Source organism: Physella acuta, unplaced genomic scaffold (genome assembly GCF_028476545.2).
Source record: "Physella acuta isolate Inbredline_101_S28 unplaced genomic scaffold, ASM2847654v3 ptg001063l, whole genome shotgun sequence".
In the NCBI taxonomy this organism is placed as follows: Eukaryota; Metazoa; Mollusca; class Gastropoda; family Physidae; genus Physella; species Physella acuta.
In genome coordinates, this window is record NW_026732580.1 from 145,258 (window position 1) to 163,851 (window position 18,594).

General features: G+C 45.6%; 1 protein-coding gene across 4 annotated transcripts in view; it reads left to right on the plus strand.

Annotated features, from left to right (window-relative positions):
- Positions 1 to 997: 997 nt before the first annotated feature.
- The window catches only part of LOC131955314 (rhotekin-2), a 38,659-nt gene continuing 21,062 nt past the window's right edge, over positions 998 to 18,594 (plus strand). Inside the window, exons 1-3 of one of the 4 annotated variants that reach the window (XM_059319396.1) lie at positions 998 to 1,156; positions 4,054 to 4,257; positions 4,483 to 4,695. In XM_059319396.1, the coding sequence (XP_059175379.1) occupies positions 1,043 to 1,156; positions 4,054 to 4,257; positions 4,483 to 4,695 (531 nt within the window). In that variant the 5' untranslated portion in view covers positions 998 to 1,042. Of the gene's footprint in view, positions 1,157 to 4,053; positions 4,258 to 4,482; positions 4,696 to 6,234; positions 6,325 to 13,413; positions 13,733 to 15,674; positions 15,745 to 18,594 lie in introns of those variants that run through there. The other 3 variants (XM_059319400.1, XM_059319399.1, XM_059319401.1) reach the window with 3 other exon arrangements.

An 18,594-nucleotide genomic window follows, 5' to 3' on the forward strand; every position in this document is an offset into this window, starting at 1 on the left:
CAGCACAGCGAGGGTGAGTTTAAATTTCTGCAGGGGACATAACCGAACAATTTCTTTTTTATTTTACACGCATTTGCCGAGACCTACGCCAAGACTTAGTAGCAGAACTGAGGTAGGCCTTCTGGATTCTTCCGGTGCAATGGAAGATTTTTTTTTTCTCCCTTCACACCATCCAAAGCGATGTCAAGTTTGTAATTTTGAAAGTAAAATGCTGGTTGTGACAGCCTTCATTGACTTGTAGTTGACCTAAAGCAGCTTCAATCAACAACATCGGATTTTTAAGTGCCCCCCCACCCGGAGACTAATGCCTGAAAGAAACCATGCTACAGCTTAAAGCGTGGTGGAATGAAGACCTTTCTAACCGGTGACATTTAAAATCTAGATTCTAGATCAGTATCTAGATCTCAGAGGCGTAGCGAGGGGGGCGCCAAAATGGGTTGGAAAAATAAATTGAAAGCTTGAGGGGGGGTGCAAATCGAAATCTTGAGGGGGGGGGGTGCAAATCGAAATCTTGAGGGGGGGGGGGTGCAAATCGAAATCCTGAGAGGGGTGCAAATCGAAATCCTGAAAGGGGGGGGTGCAAATCGAAAGTTTGAGAGGGGGGTGCAAATCGAAAGTTTGAGGGGGGTGCAAATCTAAAGTTTGTCCCCGGGCGCCGGGAAGGGTCGCTACGCCTCTGCTAGATCTAGATCTAGATAGACCTGAACTACTCTTGTAATGACATTAGATTATGTTTAGCCGTATTCAGTCTACCCATGGCTGCATATTCATAATCGGTGAAATACGCAAAATAATAACATAAAAATAGTTCTTTAAAGTAATAGAATCGTAAAAGGGTTCATGGTAAATTAAACGTTTTCAATTTTACTGAAATGGAATACCTATACATCTAGATCTAGGCCCTAAACTCGAAGTAGGGCCTAGGCCTAAACGCCTGTACAGAAGTGGGTTATTTTTCGCACCTGATTATCTCCCTTTCCAAGAATCTTCAGAAACCGTGTTTTGATCGGTGAGGTGAAGCGGGACATTTAATATTTAAAAAATGGATATCAACTTTACTACGAGTTCTAGCAGTAGCTTTCTCTCATTTCCTAGTAGATTACGATCAAAACAAAAACGGAGAACTATACATGGAAGCGAAATACACAGTCTCAAGGTATACCTAGTCTATTTCTTATTTATTTTTTTTAAAATGTATGAAAGTAAGAGCCAAAGGCCAGAGTACTGCCAACTGCGGCGAGTAGCCATGGCCATGAGTGCGAGAACCCGTTCCCCAACCTTACCAACTTGACTGACATAGTCAGGCATAGTGACATAGATCTAGATTCTAGATCTAGATTTTAATCTAGATCTAGTCCAGGATAATAGGATATGGAATAGAATTCTAGATATAGATCTAGATCTAGAATCTAGTCAAAATCGATCTAGAATCTAGTCTCTAGATCTAGATCTAGATTAGTCTAGCTAGATTAGTCTAGAATCTAGATTAGATCATTATAAGTATTTTTTAGAAGATCTAGATCTAGGCCTATAATCTAGATCTAGAAATCTAGATTAGTTTCTAGATCTAGTTATTTAGGGGTCGCCCATAAATGAATTCACACTCATAGGGGGAGGGGGGGTCCGTAATTTTTTAATTTTGTGACGGTGTGTGATGAGTGGGGGGGGGGGGTCAGATGGTGCGAGGTCACACTTTTGCATTTTAAAAAAGCAATGTTAGAAAACGAATTTTAGACGTTATTTCGCATTTTAGAAAACTTTTTTAGTTTTAATAATTTGTAATAGGAATTGATTAAAATACTCTATTTTGACAGAGTTCAGACAGAGTTAGAAAAATATCGATGTTTTAAAAAAAAATTCAACTGCAATTTTGAGGGGGGTTGTAGGCTGAGGTGTGACGTCATTTTAGGGGGTGCCTGGCTTTTTGTGATGACGTGTGATGGAGCGTGACGTCATTTATAGATGACCCCTTACTGTTAGGCCTAGCTAGATCTACTACTATAGAAAAAACTCAAACTAAACTTTACTAAACTCTAACTAAATCATCCATTAGGCCTAGTCATTAGATAATTTACGCTATTATTAGTTAGAGACTCAGCCACCTTAGTACTCAGTGCTGACACGAGTTTTTATGTAATTGTTCTAGTCTAGATTTCTAGATCTACCACCAATAGTATAGGCCTTATGGTTAAGCAGTGGCGTAGCGAGGGGGGCGGGGGGTGCAGAGCACACCAGGTGACACCATTTAGGGGGGTGACACCAAGGCAAAAAATAGCAAAATGTATAGAGCAAAATGATAATTCCACTTAATTGATTAATTTGAGTGTTAAATAGTCTTTTAAGAGGAAATTTGTCAAATCCCGACATGGGTGAAGGGAGGGGGGGACAAATTGAAAGTTTGTACCCGGGCGCGGCAAGCGTCGCTACACCTCTGGGAGGGTGGCACCATTAAGTGCCGCACCGGGTGACACCCGACCTCGCTACGCCACTGCGGCTAGGCCTATCCTATAGTATCCGGACCTATAGACTAGCTAGTATTATTTTATAGACTTGGTTGTTATTGAATTTATTCTTTTTAATACTTTTTATAGGCAAACTTCAACAACTTAAAGAAATTATTAAGAGTAGGCCTTATCCTAATTATTCTATATAATAGTTTCGCTGTCTGTCTATCTATCTATCTATCTATCTACCTATCTATCTATCTGTCTGACAAGAACGCTCTAGAGAAAAGACAAGCAATTTAAAAACATGCATAGTAATTCGAAAAACGAAGTATGACGTCGACACATTTAGCATAGAGTAGAAAATAATCTCAAACCCAGAGAGTGCTCACAGTTATATGACGTCATTGATTTTCGCGCTAACATTGAATAAAAAGGAAATGTTGTCTAATCTAAATGGTTTGCGTGAAGAGTTTCTTGCATACAGTTCTTCGTGTAGGGGCGAAGCTCCACCCCCCGCGTAAGAACGTCTGAGCCCCCCCCCCCCCCCCCTCCCCAACTCAAAAGAAATTTCTTCATCGATACTCTATAATAAAATTACCGCCTAATTAATGTGTCTAATCTAAAAAGTGGTTTTCTCGCAATTTCTTTAATGCAATTCTTCGCGTAGTGGCTAAGCGCGACACCAGTGTTTCTTTCAGACTTTTTCCTCCCTGGAGAGCGGTGGGGGTACTTGAAATTTTCGGGGGCGGGGGTAAAATTTTCGGGGAGGGGGCGGACACTGGAAAAAGTATATAATTATATTTCGTTGAATGGGACGGTAGACATGTTTTTTTGGGGGGTGGGTGGGGGTGGGGGGGGGGGGGTCGGTGTGTGGGGTGGGGGTGGGGGGTGGTGTGTGTGTGGGGGGGGGTGGGTTGGTTTTAGTTTAGAGAAAAGAGACAGCACTATCAACCTAGCGCCCGGTGTATCCTTCCTCAACGGGCCATTTTTCTCGTTAATTAATATTAGGGCCTAACCTAAAGTATTTAAAAGTATTAGGGCCTATAAAATAATAGTAATAAGCTTAAGTCTTTACTTTTGAATAGTAAGGCCTAATAGAATTTAGATCTAGATCTCGACTAGAATCTAAATATAGAAATACTAAAAAATCTATTTAGTAACTTGTACTTAGATCTAGTAAGTTACTTTGGCTACAAGTGTCTAGATCTATATTGTTTAGTCATTAGAGTCAGCCTCAGGGTTTGGGCGGAGGTCAAGATACACACCCAACTCGCATGATTCATGATCAGACTTTGTCCGTGATTGTCAGTGCAGACAGTAGAGGTATTGAGAACAGAATGGTTCAGTGAATGCACATATCGTTGACATATGTGACTGGTGGGGTTAGGTACCTCAAAAAGTTTTTTTTAATAAACTTAGACTTGCCTCCTAAAGAGCTATGCAGGCTATTTTATATTCTTCTACTATTAGCAGTAATAGACCTACTATTATAATTAGAGGATTAGGTAGGCTAATATTTTAATAAAAAAAAATAATTAAAAGGTTGGAATTTATGCAGCAATAGTTTCTAAATTAAAATTATATTTTGACTTTTTATTTTTCCCAGGAAAATACAAAACATCATTTAGAAGCAGAATGTGCTGTGAACAAAGAAAGCAAGTTAAAGAGATCCAATTCTGGTGGAAATATTAGTTCCTTTATGTCACTTACTACCCTCAATCAAAGCTCTAACCTCAGTAGTATCGTTAAAAGTAGCTTGCGACGTAAAGTTTCAAATAGTTTGTTAAAACACAAGTTCAGGAAACTTCAGGTTTGTTTACACTAATGTTAATTCATGTTTTGGGGGGGGGGGGGGGGGGGGGGGTGTACTGCTGATGTGTTGAATGTCTCAAACCACTTAGTAACCAAATATCAATATGTATTATTGTATGGCAGCTTCTCTGTATCTAAGTTTCTGTTTTAAAATGTCATGGTTTGTCTTGACTACTAGAAGCTTACTTGTACACATTGAAGCATTGTATTTTATTTCTTACAGGATTATTCTCTGTCTTTGGACCGTGACAGTTTTTCTGTGTTAAGAGAGACTTGTAATGTGAAAAAAGTGCCCTACTCTTCTGTAGCTACAAGAAGTCAGAAGGCTTCACCGCCACCTAAACCACCACGCCAGAAGCCTCCAAAAAATCCTGGATTACTGCACAAGGGCGTGGATGCCTCTCCTGTGTGGAAAAGGCAAAAACAAGTTGCTCTGGTAAGATTTGGTTTTTTTTTTTGTTTTTTTCTCAATTCATTCCTACATAATCTAAATCCTTTTCATTTTCATCATGGTTTTTTTTTCTAATGCTTTTCATCTCCTTGGTTATTTCTGCAAATAAGCTTTGTTTCTTATCTTTAAATATTTTCAATAGTGGTTTCGGTTATTAATTTATCCTTAAATATTTTCAATAGTGGTTTTGGTTATTAATTTATAGCATCTATATTTATTTATACTTTATGAAGTTTATGGGTGGTTATGGGTGGCATGGTCGGATGATAGTCTGCATAAGAGTTTCTTCCAGGCATCGTTGGGGGGGGGGGGGTGTTGAAGAAACATCTCTGCTTAACATTAGGGAAAAGTAACTCACTTAGGCAGCTGTGCATAGTACTGACAATATTTATGATACTATCTCTTTGTATGCAGTGGTCATGGAAATAGATCTGCCCCACTGGGTTCTGCAAAAGTTGATAATTTTTTTGTTTTATTTTTGTGAACACCACAGCATGTCTCATTTTAAACAAGACTTTCAGATATGAACAGTACACCTTTTGATATTAGACCTTCAATTTTTGTAACCAATTTTCCCCTTGGAGCTGACTATCACTCTAAGTTGGCAATTTATCTTAATTTTTTTTTTTTTTTTTTGTTCTTCCGAAGTGTGCCATCATTTTACGTAGTTTTTTTAAGTTTATGATCTACATCACCCATTTTGTTTTAAAACATGTCTTTTAGAATGTATAGAATGTATCATGCTTTGTAATGTACCGGTACTTATTCTACTGAAGCATTACTAATGTTGACATTTTAAAAATGTCAACCTATTAACTACAACTAGCCGACCCGCGGCAAATGATACGCCGCTATTTAGTTGTTTTATTTTCTAATTTTCAGTAATTCATAGTTTGAATGCTGCCACTGACTATTTGCTTTAAAACACTAAAACCCTCCTTTCCCCCAACCCCATTTCCTCCTTTCCCCCCCCCCCCCCCCCCCCCCCTTTGAAAGCAGCCTCTTCTTAGTTACCTGCCCTAAGTTTAAAATAGTTTCAAACTAAATTATATGCCCCTAACAGCCGTCACTAAACCCAGCTCTACGATTGTAAACATTTAGCGTGAAACACAGCTCACCAGACCATGTGGGGGTGTGGGTGCTAGCGATATGCCTAGAGAGGAAGAGGGGGGGGGCTGCTAGGAGGCGCGCTTACAGCTTAATGTTTACTAGGGTATCCAAGAAGAGAATTATATATAGAGATTTTCTAATGTGTTAAATTAAAATTGTAGAATTTGTGTTCATACAATATGTGAATAATTTAAATAAAATGGTGTAAATATTTCATTGCCCCATGTGGTCATGTTAGTGTGAGTACAATTAGCAGACTAAATAGTAATTTGAAATGTTTGTATTTGCATGTTGGGATTTCCCCATCATAAACTTGACAACCACTTAGCCAGGCTACTTGATTTAGTCAGGATAGAGTGCGATCACATGATTAGATAAAGTGAGGACTTAGTGTAGTGTGTTATTTTGGGAAATAATTTAGTCACTAGATGAATATGTCTCACTGTCTAGAGAACTTATGGTACTTACATCCTTAGTATGGATTGTTCTTGTTCTAGAAGTTCTGTGAGTACTGAGTCAAGCTTTTGTGATAGAATTAATGTTGTAATATAATTACTTACTGATTAGTGTTTGACCTCAGTCTAGTGATGGTGTATGACCTCTATTTTTGATGGTGTATCATTATGACCATAGTTTTGTGATAGTGTATGACCTGTTTAGTGATGGTGTATGAGCTCAGTCTAGTGATGGTGTATGACCTCAGTCTAGTGATGGTGTATGAGCTCAGTCTAGTGATGGTGTATGACCTCAGTCTAGTGATAGTGTATGACCTCAGTCTAGTGATGGTGTATGACTTGAGTCTTGTGATGGTGTTTAACTTCAATCTAGTGATGGTGTATGACCTCAGTCTAGTGATGGTGTATGACCTCAGTCTAGTGATGGTTTATGACTTTAGTCTTGAGATGGTGTATGACCTCAGTCTAGTGATGGTGTATGACCTCAGTCTAGTGATGGTTTATGACTTTAGTCTTGTGATGGTGTTTAACTTCAGTCTAGTGATGGTGTATGACCTCAGTCTAGTGATGGTTTATGACTTTAGTCTTGTGATGGTGTTTAACTTCAATCTAGTGATGGTGTATGACCTCAGTCTAGTGATGGTTTATGACTTTAGTCTTGTGATGGTGTATGACCTCAATCTTGTGATGGTGTTTGACCTCAGTCTAGTGATGGTGTATGAGCTCAGTCTTGTCATGGTGTTTGACCTCAGTCTTGTGATGGTGTATGACCTCAATCTTGTGATGGTGTTTGACCTCAGTCTAGTGATGGTGTATGAGCTCAGTCTATTGTTGCAGTGTATAGCTGTAGATTCCACCCATCCACAATCCCACATTGTTTACATGGTATCATCTTCCTCTTGGAACTGCTGATTGATGTAATGTTACACGTTAACCCACGCCTAATGTCTTTACCTGATACAGCAGGCTGGAACAGCTTCACCTGCCTTTCTGTTATATAAATTAACATTTCTGAATATTTCCATTGGAAAACAAAAATCCATTGCTCTTTTTAAAAAAACATAGAAAAGAGCGTGTTGGCTGTTGAAAACCTTGCCCAGCATATATATATATATATATATATATATATATATATATATATATATATATATATATATATATATGCCCTATATATATAAATTGGCTGATTCTTTAACAACAGGATAGTTCCATAAGTAAAAATAACAGTGTATCGATCAAGTCTAACCTTTATTAAAATATCAACAAAAAGCAATGTTACAATGATATTCTATAATTGGTCTAGGGTTTAAAATCGATGTCCTTTTTTTCAATTATTCTATTCAAGTACCAAAGACTGCTATCACTTGTGTACTGTTGCCGTATAGAGCACCCTACAGCACCGTGTACTGTTGCCGTATAGAGCACCCTACAGCACCGTGTACTGTTGCCGTGTAGAGCACCAAAACACCCTGCAGCACCGTGTACTGTTGCCGTGTAGAGCACCAACACACCCTACAGCACCGTGTACTGTTGCTGTGTAGAGCACCCTACAGCACTGTGTACTGTTGCCGTATAGAGCACCCTACAGCACCGTGTACTTTTGCCGTGTAGAGCACCAACACACCCTACAGCACCGTGTACTGTTGCCGTGTAGAGCACTAACACACCCTACAGCACCGTGTACTGTTGCCGTATAGAGCACTCTACAGCACCGTGTACTGTTGCCGTGTAGAGCACCAACACACCCTACAGCACCGTGTACTGTTGCCGTATAGAGCACCCTACAGCACCGTGTACTGTTGCCGTATAAAGCACGAACACACCCTACAGCACCGTGTACTGTTGCCGTGTAGAGCACCCTACAGCACCGTGTACTGTTGCCGTATAGAGCACCCTACAGCACCGTGTACTGTTGCCGTATAAAGCACGAACACACCCTACAGCACCGTGTACTGTTGCCGTGTAGAGCACCAACACACCCTACAGCACCGTGTACTGTTGCCGTGTAGAGCACCAACACACCCTACAGCTCCGTGTACTGTTGCCGTGTAGAGCACCAACACACCCTACAGCACCGTGTACTGTTGCCGTATAGAGCACCCTACAGCACCGTGTACTGTTGCCGTGTAGAGCACTCTACAGCACCGTGTACTGTTGCCATGTAGAGCAACCTACTTCACCGTGTACTTTTGCCGTATAGAGCACCCTACAGCACCGTGTACTGTTGCCGTGTAGAGCACCAACACACCCTACAGCACCGTGTACTGTTGCCGTGTAGAGCACCAACACACCCTACAGCACCGTGTACTGTTGCCGTGTAGAGCACCAACACACCCTACAGCACCGTGTACTGTTGCCGTATAGAGCACCCTACAGCACCGTGTACTGTTGCCGTGTAGAGCACTCTACAGCACCGTGTACTGTTGCCGTGTAGAGCAACCTACTTCACCGTGTACTTTTGCCGTATAGAGCACCCTACAGCACCGTGTACTGTTGCCGTGTAGAGCACCCTACAGCACCGTGTACTGTTGCCGTATAGAGCACCCTACAGCACCGTGTACTGTTGCCGCATAAAGCACGAACACACCCTACAGCACCGTGTACTGTTGCCGTGTAGAGCACCAACACACCCTACAGCACCGTGTACTGTTGCCGTGTAGAGCACCAACACACCCTACAGCACCGTGTACTGTTGCCGTGTAGAGCACCAACACACCCTACAGCACCGTGTACTGTTGCCGTGTAGAGCACCAACACACCCTACAGCACCGTGTACTGTTGCCGTATAGAGCACCCTACAGCACCGTGTACTGTTGCCGTATAAAGCACGAACACACCCTACAGCACCGTGTACTGTTGCCGTGTAGAGCACCCTACAGCACCGTGTACTGTTGCCGTATAGAGCACCCTACAGCACCGTGTACTGTTGCCGTATAAAGCACGAACACACCCTACAGCACCGTGTACTGTTGCCGTGTAGAGCACCAACACACCCTACAGCACCGTGTACTGTTGCCGTGTAGAGCACCAACACACCCTACAGCACCGTGTACTGTTGCCGTGTAGAGCACCAACACACCCTACAGCACCGTGTACTGTTGCCGTGTAGAGCACCAACACACCCTACAGCACCGTGTACTGTTGCCGTATAGAGCACTCTACAGCACCGTGTACTGTTGCCGTGTAGAGCACCAACACACCCTACAGCACCGTGTACTGTTGCCGTATAGAGCACCCTACAGCACCGTGTACTGTTGCCGTGTAGAGCACTCTACAGCACCGTGTACTGTTGCCGTGTAGAGCAACCTACAGCACCGTGTACTGTTGCCGTATAGAGCACCCTACAGCACCGTGTACTGTTGCCGTATAGAGCACCCTACAGCACCGTGTACTGTTGCCGTATAAAGCACGAACACACCCTACAGCACCGTGTACTGTTGCCGTGTAGAGCACCAACACACCCTACAGCACCTGTACTGTTGCCGTGTAGAGCTCCAACACACCCTACATCACCGTGTACTGTTGCCGTATAGAGCACCAACACACCCTACATCACCGTGTACTGTTGCCGTATAGAGCACCAACACACCCTACATCACCGTGTACTGTTGCCGTATAAAGCACGAACACACCCTACAGCACCGTGTACTGTTGCCGTGTAGAGCACCAACACACCCTACATCACCGTGTACTGTTGCCGTGTAGAGCACCAACACACCCTACAGCACCGTGTACTGTTGCCGTGTAGAGCACCAACACACCCTACAGCACCGTGTACTGTTGCCGTGTAGAGCACCAACACACCCTACATCACCTTGTACTGTTGCCGTATAGAGCACCAACACACCCTACAGCACCGTGTACTGTTGCCGTATAGAGCACCAACACACCCTACATCACCGTGTACTGTTGCCGTATAGAGCACCCTACAGCACCGTGTACTGTTGCCGTGTAGAGCACCATACAGCCCCGTGTACTGTTGCCGTGTAGAGCACCAACACACCCTACAGCACCGTGTACTGTTGCCGCGTAGAGCACCAACACACCCTACAGCACCGTGTACTGTTGCCGTGTAGAGCACCAACACAACCCACAGCACCGTGTACTGTTGCCGTGTAGAGCACCATACAGCACCGTGTACTGTTGCCGTGTAGAGCACCATACATCACCGTGTACTGTTTCCGTGTAGAGCACCAACACACCCTACAGCACCGTGTACTGTTGCCGTGTAGAGCACCAACACACCCTACAGCACCGTGTACTGTTGCCGTGTAGAGCACCCTACAGCACCGTGTACTGTTGCCGTGTAGAGCACCAACACACCCTACAGCACCGTGTACTGTTGCCGTGTAGAGCACCATACATCACCGTGTACTGTTTCCGTGTAGAGCACCAACACACCCTACAGCACCGTGTACTGTTGCCGTGTAGAGCACCAACACACCCTACAGCACCGTGTACTGTTGCCGTGTAGAGCACCCTACAGCACCGTGTACTGTTGCCGTGTAGAGCACCCTACAGCACCGTGTACTGTTGCCGTATAGAGCACCAACACACCCTACATCACCGTGTACTGTTGCCGTATGGAGCACCAACACACCCTACATCACCGTGTACTGTTGCCGTATAGAGCACCAACACACCCTACATCACCGTGTACTGTTGCCGTATAAAGCACGAACACACCCTACAGCACCGTGTACTGTTGCCGTGTAGAGCACCAACACACCCTACATCACCGTGTACTGTTGCCGTGTAGAGCACCAACACACCCTACAGCACCGTGTACTGTTGCCGTGTAGAGCACCAACACACCCTACAGCACCGTGTACTGTTGCCGTGTAGAGCACCAACACACCCTACATCACCTTGTACTGTTGCCGTATAGAGCACCAACACACCCTACAGCACCGTGTACTGTTGCCGTATAGAGCACCAACACACCCTACATCACCGTGTACTGTTGCCGTATAGAGCACCCTACAGCACCGTGTACTGTTGCCGTGTAGAGCACCATACAGCCCCGTGTACTGTTGCCGTGTAGAGCACCAACACACCCTACAGCACCGTGTACTGTTGCCGCGTAGAGCACCAACACACCCTACAGCACCGTGTACTGTTGCCGTGTAGAGCACCAACACACCCTACAGCACCCTGTACTGTTGCCGTGTAGAGCACCAACACACCCCACAGCACCGTGTACTGTTGCCGTGTAGAGCACCATACATCACCGTGTACTGTTTCCGTGTAGAGCACCAACACACCCTACAGCACCGTGTACTGTTGCCGTGTAGAGCACCAACACACCCTACAGCACCGTGTACTGTTGCCGTGTAGAGCACCCTACAGCACCGTGTACTGTTGCCGTGTAGAGCACCAACACACCCTACAGCACCGTGTACTGTTGCCGTGTAGAGCACCATACATCACCGTGTACTGTTTCCGTGTAGAGCACCAACACACCCTACAGCACCGTGTACTGTTGCCGTGTAGAGCACCAACACACCCTACAGCACCGTGTACTGTTGCCGTGTAGAGCACCCTACAGCACCGTGTACTGTTGCCGTGTAGAGCACCCTACAGCACCGTGTACTGTTGCCGTATAGAGCACCAACACACCCTACATCACCGTGTACTGTTGCCGTATAGAGCACCAACACACCCTACATCACCGTGTACTGTTGCCGTATAGAGCACCAACACACCCTACATCACCGTGTACTGTTGCCGTATAAAGCACGAACACACCCTACAGCACCGTGTACTGTTGCCGTGTAGAGCACCAACACACCCTACATCACCGTGTACTGTTGCCGTGTAGAGCACCAACACACCCTACAGCACCGTGTACTGTTGCCGTGTAGAGCACCAACACACCCTACAGCACCGTGTACTGTTGCCGTGTAGAGCACCAACACACCCTACATCACCTTGTACTGTTGCCGTATAGAGCACCAACACACCCTACAGCACCGTGTACTGTTGCCGTATAGAGCACCAACACACCCTACATCACCGTGTACTGTTGCCGTATAGAGCACCCTACAGCACCGTGTACTGTTGCCGTGTAGAGCACCATACAGCCCCGTGTACTGTTGCCGTGTAGAGCACCAACACACCCTACAGCACCGTGTACTGTTGCCGCGTAGAGCACCAACACACCCTACAGCACCGTGTACTGTTGCCGTGTAGAGCACCAACACACCCTACAGCACCGTGTACTGTTGCCGTGTAGAGCACCAACACACCCCACAGCACCGTGTACTGTTGCCGTGTAGAGCACCATACAGCACCGTGTACTGTTGCCGTGTAGAGCACCATACATCACCGTGTACTGTTTCCGTGTAGAGCACCAACACACCCTACAGCACCGTGTACTGTTGCCGTGTAGAGCACCAACACACCCTACAGCACCGTGTACTGTTGCCGTGTAGAGCACCCTACAGCACCGTGTACTGTTGCCGTGTAGAGCACCAACACACCCTACAGCACCGTGTACTGTTGCCGTGTAGAGCACCATACATCACCGTGTACTGTTTCCGTGTAGAGCACCAACACACCCTACAGCACCGTGTACTGTTGCCGTGTAGAGCACCAACACACCCTACAGCACCGTGTACTGTTGCCGTGTAGAGCACCCTACAGCACCGTGTACTGTTGCCGTGTAGAGCACCCTACAGCACCGTGTACTGTTGCCGTATAGAGCACCAACACACCCTACAGCACCGTGTACTGTTGCCGTGTACTGTTGCCGTGTAGAGCACCAACACACCCTACAGCACCGTGTACTGTTGCCGTATAGAGCACCCTACATCACCGTGTACTGTTGCCGTATAGAGCACCCTACATCACCGTGTACTGTTGCCGTATGTTTACATCTTGTCACTGGCGTGAGTAGCCTGAAGCCACTGGGTGAAACCGATAAAAACTCGACAATCTGGAGCGCGTATTAAACGAGAGCATGACCCCATTTCTCCCTCTCCCCCCCCCCCCCCCCCCCACTACACCCAGGGACACCGCTCCCGTGAGGGTGTGGTTGTTGCGCTTGTCTGGCACCGGCTTCCCCCACCCTCCCACCCCGTCCCTGTCGATCCTACTGTAGCTAATCATTTCTTTGTTTGACTGCTCGTGAGCTCCCAGCGTCCCACGTACCCTGCTGCCCGGCCCTGCTCACGGCATGCAATTACTGACGCTCTCTGCCACATGACATTTTGAATTTGAATTCACTTTGCGCTTGTTCCCGATGATTCATTTGGCGACAACCATTTCTATACCCTCTCCAATGTCGTGAGGATAGTGTTATGATTCACTTGAGTGATGTTCTTTTCTGAGGAGAGTCTAAGGACTATTCGTTCGGACGTGTTTTTTTGTGTATCAAATCAATGGACTAGTGGATATTAGCAACAAATGTTCTGTTTATTATGATGGGACCACTTCATAAAACTGTTTGGACAACGGTAAGTCAAACATTGTCTTACTTGTTGTAACTGAAATAAAACAAGAATTGCATGGGGTTTAGGCGAGCGACAGACGTACAAATCTACGCTCCTAAATTCCTAGGATGGGTCGTCACGCATTGTCTCTTTAATTTTGGATAATATTGTATTATTAGATATGTATCTTGTAAAAGAGAAATCGTTGCATTGTTTAGTTCACGTATTTGGTGCTCTGACATTTTATTGCGGCCAATCGTCTGTCTTGTCAATGTTTTGACAACTGTCATCTTGACTTACTGGTGGGGCTGTCATCCCTGTTTATGTTGGTATTAATTTACCCCCCCCCCCCCCCCCCAAGCTTTGGTGGTACTTCCCCCATGTTTAGCTGCTCGTAATACCCTTGTGTCTCCGTCTTTGCTAACCCTCTTCGTTGTTTGGGGCCATATCCTTTTTTGTCCGGCTCAGTGTTTGGGTTTGCACCACCTCCTTGTTTGGGTCACACACCCTAATCCCCCGCCTGTGTTTGGGCCACTCACCCTAAACCCCCGCCTGTATGTAGGCTGCTCATCCTAAACCCCCGCCTGTGTTTGGGCTACTCATCCTAAACCACCGCCTGTGTTTGGGCCACCCATCCTAAACCACCGCCTGTGTTTGGGCCATTCACCCTAAACCCCCGCCTGTGTTTGGGCCACTCACCCTAAACCCCCGCCTGTGTTTGGGCCACTCACCCTAAACCCCCGCCTGTGTTTGGGCCACTCACCCTAAACCCCCGCCTGTATTTGGGCCACTCACCCTAAACCCCCGCCTGTGTTTGGGCCACTCACCCTAAACCCCCGCCTGTATTTGGGCCACTCACCCTAAACCCCCGCCTGTGTTTGGTCCACTCACCCTAAACCCCCGCCTGTGTTTGGTCCACTCACCCTAAACCCCCGCCTGTGTTTGGGCCACTCACCCTAAACCCCCGCCTGTGTTTGGTCCACTCACCCTAAACCCCCGCCTGTGTTTGGTCCACTCACCCTAAACCCCCGCCTGTGTTTGGTCCACTCACCCTAAACCCCCGCCTGTGTTTGGTCCACTCATCCTAAACCCCCGCCTGTGTGTAGGCCACTCACCCTAAACCCCCGCCTGTGTGTAGGCTGCTCATCCCCTCCGTGCCGATTGGCTTCCTTATCAATCCAGCTGCTGTATCGATCAACAGTTTCCAATCGATACGTGTCTGCTAGAACACGGCAACTCTGGCAGAACGAGCTGCACTGGTAGCCCCGAGGCTTGAACACACGACGTCAGTGGGGGTCTAATGGCAATCTCGCTAACATGGGCGGTGTATCACAGTGTCGCCTGAACAATAGCACGTCAACGTGAGCTTCATAACAGTGTCTCGTGGGTAGAAACACACCAACAGGGGATTTATACCGCGCTATTGTTCTGTGTTGACATCACGTGTTTGATTATCTCCGTCTTGTGATTGGGCATTCGTTGATTACTTACTCTAATTACCGTACGCTAATTAGGGAACTAGTTTTAGTTCACCGGTTATTTTGTTAACGAGATGTGAGTACTGCTCTGATTATGATTAGTCGGCTGTGTGTGTTAAGAGGGAGGGGGGGGGGGGAGCTACAGTGGAACGATAAGTAAATCTTGTGGTCAGAGATTTCAGCCATTTTTACTTAGCTACAGTGTGGGTAAGGCTGTGGGAGTGTTTGTTTCCCTTGAATTGTTTAGGTAACCTCTCAGATCGTGATTGCCTTCAGGAGGGAGCTATTATTTCTGGCCATACAATTAACATGCGCCACAGTGTAGAACAACGCTAGCGGGCCTGACCCCTGTTGTAATAGGTTCTAGTTAATGCGGTCCCGTGCCGTTTGTCATAAGTCGGACATTACCGTCTGGAACATTGAGCTCTGCTAATCTGGATGTGAGTTCATGTGGAGATAAGGTCGAGTGTGGGGCCAGGCTGGGGTGGATTAGGGTATTGAACACATGAACAGCTTGACACCACATCCAGCATGTCTGCCGCCGCCGCTAGTCGTAAGGTAAGTCTCACGTTGTTAGCCTTAAGTTGTGTCTTTATTCTCAGCTAGATCTAGCCGCTGTCCTGTCTGTCGTCTTGGTTTGCTTAGTTTTGTTACATCAACCCAGCTGCGATCTATGACAGTACTGTCGTATGTGGCTCTAGACTTGTACTTGAGGTTGTAGCACTAGGAACTGGTCTTACGGCCACGTTGTTGCTGCTAAAGAGCGGTAACTGTGGTGTTTTCTATCACAGTTTTAGGGTTGTCTACCTTGGATAATGTTTTTGAAATGTGGGCATCGTTAACTATGCATATAGCGATCACCTGATTTGTTATATCGCCATTTAGCCGTCTAGGTGTGTAAGTTAAGAGAATACAAATCTGACTTCGTGTACAATGTAACTCAGTTGTAGTTTAGTTCTAACTCATTTTGTGTCCTGTTTTTGTTTTTACTCTGATATCATTGTTTGAAGAATCACAAATAAGACAGAAGGATGGGTGATAAAAAGTGCTGATCTTGTTGTATGTGTGCATACATTTGGGTATATTAATTACTTCCTTGTTTTTTTTTTAGGGTTGATTTAATATAAACATAGTTGGTATAAAATACATAGTATGTACAGTTAAAGGAACAGGTCTATATAAACATGACGTCTGTATGAGGCAGATCTATTTCAACATGGTTGGTACATATACAGTCAACTAGACAGCCCTGTATAAAAATGGTTGGTATATGTACATTAACGAGACAGCCCTGTATAAACATGGTTGGTACCTAGACAGTTAACGAGACAGACCTTCCGTGACCCGCAGTGACGAGACCGAACACAGTTTGTATAAACATAGGGCCCAACCTTTGAGCAATTACGTCATACCCACACCTACCCGTTGTTTGATGAGGCCGTTGAGTGAGCGGGTCGGCTGATTTAGGGACGTTTGTTAGATCACCTGCTCCATCAGTGGTGTGTCTTCTGTACATTAGAGATGGACTTTGTTTTTACTGTTAGTGAGTACCCCGTCGGCGGCCGCTTTTGTTTGGCAAGTATTTCCACATTCTTACTTCAAGTTAGCATCTTCATATTTCATCTGATCCATCTATTTGATTAACTTACTTACTAGATCTACATTCACAATATCAAAGATTAAATAGAATGTTGTAGCACACACAGGAACTTTTTATACATACGTATGTATCAAACATTCTGTCCTTTTGTATCTGGTGTTGAAACATTACATTGAGCAATAATCTTGTCTGACGGTTGAATGGTTCTACTGCCTACTCATGTCTGACGGTTGAATGGTTCTACTGCCTACTCAACCAATGGTGTCTGACGGTTGAATGGTTCTACTGCCTACTCAACCAATGGTGTCTGACGGTTGAATGGTTCTACTGCCTACTCATGTCTGACGGTTGAATGGTTCTACTGCCTACTCAACCAATGGTGTCTGACGGTTGAATGGTTCTACTGCCTACTCGTGTCTGACGGTTGAATGGTTCTACTGCCTACTCAACCAATGGTGTCTGACGGTTGAATGGTTCTACTGCCTACTCAACCAATGGTGTCTGACGGTTGAATGGTTCTACTACCTACTCAACCAATGGTGTCTGACGGTTGAATGGTTCTACTGCCTACTCATGTCTGACGGTTGAATGGTTCTACTGCCTACTCATGTCTGACGGTTGAATGGTTCTACTGCCTACTCAACCAATGGTGTCTGACGGTTGAATGGTTCTACTGCCTACTCAACCAATGGTGTCTGACGGTGTAATGGTTCTACTGCCTACTCAACCAATGGTGTCTGACGGTTGAATGGTTCTACTGCCTACTCATGTCTGACGGTTAAATGGTTCTACTGCCTACTCATGTCTGACGGTTGAATGGTTCTACTGCCTACTCATGTCTGACGGTTGAATGGTTCTACTGCCTACTCAACCAATGGTGTCTGACGGTTGAATGGTTCTACTGCCTACTCAACCAATGGTGTCTGACGGTTGAATGGTTCTACTGCCTACTCATGTCTGACGGTTGAATGGTTCTACTGCCTACTCATGTCTGACGGTTGAATGGTTCTACTGCCTACTCATGTCTGACGGTTGAATGGTTCTACTGCCTACTCAACCAATGGTGTCTGACGGTTGAATGGTTCTACTGCCTACTCATGTCTGACGGTTGAATGGTTCTACTGCCTACTCAACCAATGGTGTCTGACGGTTGAATGGTTCTACTGCCTACTCAACCAATGGTGTCTGACGGTTGAATGGTTCTACTGCCTACTCAACCAATGGTGTCTGACGGTTGAATGGTTCTACTGCCTACTCATGTCTGACGGTTGAATGGTTCTACTGCCTACTCAACCAATGGTGTCTGACGGTTGAATGGTTCTACTGCCTACTCAACCAGTCGTGTCTGACGGTTGAATGGTTCTACTGCCTACTCATGTCTGACGGTTAAATGGTTCTACTGCCTACTCAACCAATGGTGTCTGACGGTTGAATGGTTCTACTGCCTACTCATGTCTGACGGTTAAATGGTTCTACTGCCTACTCATGTCTGACGGTTGAATGGTTCTACTGCCTACTCATGTCTGACGGTTGAATGGTTCTACTGCCTACTCAACCAATGGTGTCTGACGGTTGAATGGTTCTACTGCCTACTCAACCAATGGTGTCTGACGGTTGAATGGTTCTACTGCCTACTCATGTCTGACGGTTGAATGGTTCTACTGCCTACTCATGTCTGACGGTTGAATGGTTCTACTGCCTACTCATGTCTGACGGTTGAATGGTTCTACTGCCTACTCATGTCTGACGGTTGAATGGTTCTACTGCCTACTCAACCAATGGTGTCTGACGGTTGAATGGTTCTACTG